We start from the raw sequence: 6080 nt of genomic DNA, 5'->3' as shown, positions 1-6080 counted from the left end.
CATGTCTTCTCTCTCTTTCTCCTTTACATCCTTGTATGTTTTCTTCTTCTTTTTTGGGTTTTTTTTCTTTTAAAAAATAAAAAGTGGCCCGTGTTATTTTTTCTCCCTTGACCATCTCGCCATCCTCCTCTACATGGAAATGTTTCTTCTTTCTTATCTTCTTCTTCTTCTTTTGGTGAAGCACCAAATATATACGTATAGAAAAAGAGCTCCAGGCTTTTAACATACAAACCTCGCGCGCCCTATCTCTGATTGGTCCGCCCCCCCCCCTCTCAAGCCCTCTGGCGTTCGCTGATGCTGGCGCCATCTCAATCGGCCGCCCTAGAGACTAGAGACGTGCGCTGGCTCAGTGGTCAGTTGGGCAGTTGACTCTCTCTCAGTTCGGATGGTTCACAACGCTCCGACTGTTCACGTTTGTTTTTGGACACACAATTTCCACATTTGATTTATTTGATTATCACTTGCTGCTGCTGCTGCTCTAGGCCCCGATTGGATTATTTTCGAAGATCGACTATGTGTGCATCAGTGACTTTGGATCCGCTGGGATAAATCTTTGAGTGTGTGAGTGTGTGTGTGTGTGTGTAAGCAACACATTTGAAAAAAAGAAACACTTGTCTGTTTGAGACGAAAAGACAAAGATTTTTGGGTTAGTGGAGGAAATGTCGCATCCCGTGACAATGTCCAACACCAGACAGAGGAGGAGGAGGAGGAGTAGAGATGAGCGTGAGAAAAGGTCGTCACCTCGTTTCTCGCGGTGGATTAGCACAAGAAGAAATTTACGCGCCTTCTGCTGGTTGCCGCTGGTCGTCTGCTTGGTTCTTCCGTCACTCTTGCACACCTCGCAGGCTGCATCGGCCGATGGATGCGACTGGATCGGCAGGTTGGTTTTCATTTTCTCCTTTTTCGAATTCTTTTCGCAATCGCCCTCGATACCAAAATTCAGCTCTGCCATCCGAACTCGTTTTTCAACTTCCTTTTTTGGGTGGAACATTAAGTTTGACATTCTTTTTTTCGTTTTGGTCTTGTGTAATTAGAAATGTCCAGTCTTTTTTCGGGGACCGTATGAAAATGTCGCTAACACGTGTCCGTCTCGTTTCTGGTCGTTAATCGTCTCTCCCCCCTTAACTAAAAAGAAAAAGAACCTTTTTGAGAAGTTCGGTTTTTCGGAAAAGATCGTAGAGTTCAGACGGAATCGTATTTCCTTTGAGGGGGACCTCAAACATCTTTTTGGAAAGCCAAAAACAAAATTTTTGTATTTTCTCCGATTTCTAACCTGAAAAAAAAACACCGTCAATATTTCGTTTCCCCCAGAAAAAAGTAACTTGATCGATGGATCATTATCTGTTTGATCCTGTATATTTCGAAATCGCCCATCTCTGATTGCGCACAATGGGAACATGGGTGTGGATACGTTCAATTCGAAATGTAGGTCTCTCCACCATTTGGCGATCAAAACACACACCCAAATACAATGGCACCTGATTTTCACCAGATACATACACCTCGCCTATTTTATTTTTCTTTCCTTACTCCCCCCTCTTTCCATTGTCTGTTGGGATTTTTTTCCGTGCGGATTAGACTCCGCCCGGTTTTAAACTGCCCCCAAAAGTGGCAGCCCTTCCTTGTAACATTATTTTTTGGGGGCTAAAATAAAATAAGTTTTTTTCTTTTTGTGTGGAGGGGGTTGATGAATAACTCGATCATATTTCACTGGGTAGGTGGAATTTCCAGGTTGTTTTTTTGTTTCGGTTCACTCCCCCCTGGAAAAAAAAACTTTCCCCTTCTGCCCCCCTCCTTCATTGAAATGCTTATACATAAGCAATAAGTAACTCACCTGTTTTGAAGAGGGTAGAGGGCCCGACCCCTTAAAAGATTTTTCTATTTTGTTTCCAGGGGCTTCTCTCTTTCTGGATTTATTTATAAGCCAAAATGACGTTACTGTAATGGAGGGTTTGAAAAATTCGATCCGTCATGTCCACCAAGAGTTTCTTCCGGCTCCGATTAGTTATATATTTAAAAAAAAAAGAGAGGGAATAACTTTTTAGCTTCTTCCGGTTAATCAAAAAATCCATTTTACGTTTTTAAAGGAAAAAACGTGACGAGTCAAATCTTTTATCTTTGCTTAAAAGAGACGAAGGGTGCAAAATGGGCAGGAAGAAAAGGAAACCATCATCATGGAAGATGATTTGAAGCACACACACACACATGTGTGTTAGCGAAGGGAGTTGCCTTGTTTGTCATTTTTTCCTCCCCAAAAAAGAATTTGATTTTCTTCCCTATTCTTTGGCCCACGTTCGTGTTGTTGGAGAGTTGTGTTCCATCCTCTCAAATATTTTTTGGGGGGGCGAAGGGAGGTTTACCTTTTTTTCTTTTTGGTCAACAAACAAAGATGATGTCTTTACCTTCTTTTGTGTCAATGTTGGTTGAGGGCTTATATCTGTGTGGACGGACTTGGGCGAGCGTGTGCCCCCCATTTTTTACAAAAAAATATTTCGGATCATGTAGAAACTTTTTTTTTGGTTGTGGATGGTTCCAGTTGAGTCACGTCCGGTCTTGATCTGAGATTTTTTTTTTTTAACTGGTGAGGGGAACGTGTGGGAAAACGATTGCATAATTGGGAAAGATTGCGCATGCCGGAACTTGGGAATTGATGGATTGTGCTGTTGTTATAACATGTTATCCTTGTATTAAAAGATTTCTTATTCTCATTTTTCAGCGGTTTGGAGAGTCTGAGCCCGTCTAGCGATGGTGAACACCAGCCACAACAACAGGCTCAATCACATCGAGGAGTGAAGCCAGTGTACCTGAGATGCAGTCAAGGCTCCGTATCTTGGCTCTATCCCCGTGGTGCCTTGCGGGTGGTGCTCCGCTACGGAACAGCTGGCAAGGAATTCCAGGTACGGAAAAAGAAAACAACAACCAACATTTCCCTAGTCGTCTTACGTTTTTATACACACACACACAACTTTTAAGAAATGCCTTTTACCAGAGGCTAAAGCAATAGACTTTTCTTTTCTTTTTTGTTTCTCCTTTCCTTTTTTCTCGCATTCTCATTATGAGAATTTTGAATATAACATCCGAAGAAGAAGAAGAGAAAATTCCAGACTGTTTCCAGTCGCCACCACAAACATGTTTTCTTTTTCTTTCTTTCTTTAAAAAAAGAAATCAAAAAGGATAAAACAACTTTTTATTCTTCTTCTTCTTCGTCGGGAGATGCCAAACTTACAGACATTCTTCTAATTTCTTATTTTCCCCTACGCTTCATACAACACCTGTGTGTCCCTTTTTGGGTTCTAATGGTCGTCGCTTCTCAATCAATCTTGATTTCTATCGAGACTCGTCTCAGACGAGATAAGATTTGTCGTTGTCTATAAAAGGGCACACGACAGCTTTGTTTCTCCTTTTGTGTCAAATTTTTAATTTGTTTTTCTTCTTTTCTTTTATTTCGACAGGGTTGCCTGAAATTATCAGCAGACTTTGGCGGCGCCAACATTTACGTGGAACAGCACCGGACGCTGAAATTGTTGCACAGCGGATCGTCGTCGCTGTTGCGGCCGGATGGCAAACGCCACTGCTTCGACAGCCACAAGGGTCAGGTGGCGCTTTTTCTCGAATCGGATTCCCTCGGCGGCGGTGGCGGCGGATCGGATCCACTGCGAAGGGAAACGGCCGCTTTCGATTACGATCTCCAACTGGTCGAGGAAGGAGGCGATCAGCAGCAGTCACTCGATCCCTGGCAAGGTACACGATAGACCCCCAGTCCACTTTTGTCTATTCATTTCGGATGTCACGATACCGTCACGTGATTTCATTTCTGCCCAAAAAGAATCAATTGACGATCGAGATCGAATTTTTATCGACCAACTCATCAACTTTATTTTTGACTTTATTCGCAGAATGCCGGCCCTGCGGCGTCAAGGAGTCGTTGGAAATGTTTTGCAGCAGCGACTTTGTAGCTCGAGGCTTCATTTCCTCCGTGTACAATGACGACCAATTGGAACGGACGTTGCTCAAGGTGCGTGCCACTCGAGTCATCCGCCAAGCTTCGACCGTCTTCGAGCCCGTCAACGGCGCCCGTTCTCGGTCGCCAGCGCCAGCTAAAATGAGGAGCCGGAGGAGTTTATCGACACCCAAGCGCCTCATTGCCATTCCGTCGAAATGGAAGGGCATGGATGGCGTCGAAGAGGATCTGACGGACAACCAAGTCGAAACCAACAGTTTGCTGGACACGGAGGAGCACACGGGAACGCTTCACGTCCCGCTGACGTGTCAGGTGAAGCACGGCAGTGGCGAGTTCCTTTTCATGGGACGGAAGCGGCTGGGCGACGCTGTGCTCTGGTGCGCGCCGCGTCTTGAAGAATGGCAACAATGGATCCATCAGGCCCAGATGGATGGATCCGCTCAGTGTCGGCTGGAGGCGTAAGATGCCACCAAATGCGTTTGGCCCGTTCCTGTGCCAATTTTGTGTTGGTGTTTACAAATTTGCTTTTATCATCGTGTGCCTTAACGGGAAAAAATGTCGTCGGCCGATCTTTTGGCGGCGCCGCGACACCCTCGATTCTACGTCAATTTTTTTTAACTTGTAATTATGAAAACAGAAAAAACAAACAAAATTATCGTGTACATTATTTGTAAAACAGAGCGACCCCATTTTTAAAAAATTATGTGTGTGTGTGTGTTTGACCACGCAGAAATGAATACAGGATCAAAATGTTGTTTGGTTTTTCTGGAGCCGATGAGAAATCGAAAGCGATGGAGTAACAATTTTGATCGTCTTGTCAAAAATGTGCACTTGTGTGAATACCAACAGTTTGAATGAAGAACCTGGATATATAAAAATTTGTACAGTTTTCTGTCACTGACTTTGTCCCCTCTCCCCCCCGCATTGTCTTGATGTGTTTCCCCACCACTCGTTTTGTATCTTATCTGTTCGTTTTTGTTGTTTGCAGTCAACTGTGATACGAATTACTAAATTGCATCAAAGAAATACATGAAGAAACATTTTGTATGAAATGATTAAGTGCGTCTCGTCCAACTGCGGATTCAAATTCCATTTTTTTATCTGATTCGTTGACACGATTCAATTGAACAATTTGAAGGAAATAGCGGAACATAGTTTGAAATGTTTCTAAGAAAAACAGTTAGAAATTCAGAAAATGACCAAAACATGTTTTGATTTGATAATTGACGAAATAATTCCTTGGGGCAGTTCGTTTTTCGGTTTTTCCATGACGGCTAGACATTGAACTGTGGGCATATACATCCCGCCCTAAAGTACCATTTAAACCAAAAAATAAAAAGCTATATATTTTTAAAAATTCTACAAAAGGGAAAATGTTTCTTATAAGGTAGCCGATCTGATTTTAATCCGCTTCTGTCTCCGTATGTGTGTGCGACGGGTGGTTGTTATGGGCTCCGAAAAGAACTTGTAAAAATGCCGACAAAAGTTGTCCTTTTGTTTTTCTTTCTGCGCTATTGGCAGCAACAGCAGAATAAGCGGCGGTAGAGAAGAAGAAGAAGCCGAATTGTGGCGGCATGTTGGGTGTGATGTTGTTCCGCTGGATCTATTCTTTCCCTTTTTCGATACATGGATAGACTTTTATACTGCCGTCGCGGGGGCTTCTCTTTTTTCCACTCCGATACACTTGAATGTGTCCTGCGCAGTGCGCTGTGTGTGTATATACGTACGTCTCTTGCCTACTCATAATAACACGGTCCTGTTAGAACTGTGAAGAGTCGCCAAGGGGATCGCGCTGGCATATAGGGAAAACGAGAGGGTCCAATTAAGTTGTAAAAAAGAAAGACGGAATACACACACAGACAGCGAAGGAGGGATGTGCTCTTCTATATAACGTTAGAGCGAGAAGAAGACTCTTGTGCCCTGAAATTTTAGACACGGCCTGCATCGCGCGGCCAAGGTCCATCTCGTGTTTATTGAACTGGATTCGAAACGGCTTCTTTATTCCATGGATGTATGTGCTGCATGTGCGTAGATATACAATTTCCTGGCTCTGATTTGGTCGACGGCCACTGGCTGTGTGATGGCTACTGACTGACTATATCACGTCGTATACGTCAAC

At 43.5% G+C, this 6080-nt stretch overlaps 1 protein-coding gene across 1 annotated transcript; it reads left to right on the top strand.

The window, feature by feature from the left end:
- The first annotated feature begins 328 nt into the window (after nucleotides 1-328).
- LOC124198073 (meteorin-like protein) lies at nucleotides 329-5013 on the top strand. Its single transcript, XM_046593767.1, has 4 exons — nucleotides 329-880; nucleotides 2717-2897; nucleotides 3453-3741; nucleotides 3897-5013. The coding sequence occupies exons 1-4, from the start codon at nucleotides 660-662 to the stop codon at nucleotides 4421-4423; spliced, it is 1218 nt and encodes a 405-aa protein (XP_046449723.1). The 5' UTR covers nucleotides 329-659; the 3' UTR covers nucleotides 4424-5013.
- Nucleotides 5014-6080: the final 1067 nt, after the last annotated feature.

Source organism: Daphnia pulex, chromosome 1 (genome assembly GCF_021134715.1).
Source record: "Daphnia pulex isolate KAP4 chromosome 1, ASM2113471v1".
NCBI classification, from domain to species: Eukaryota; Metazoa; Arthropoda; class Branchiopoda; order Diplostraca; family Daphniidae; genus Daphnia; species Daphnia pulex.
Note: the sequence above shows the minus strand (reverse complement) of the source record. Positions and strands in the feature narration are given on the sequence as shown.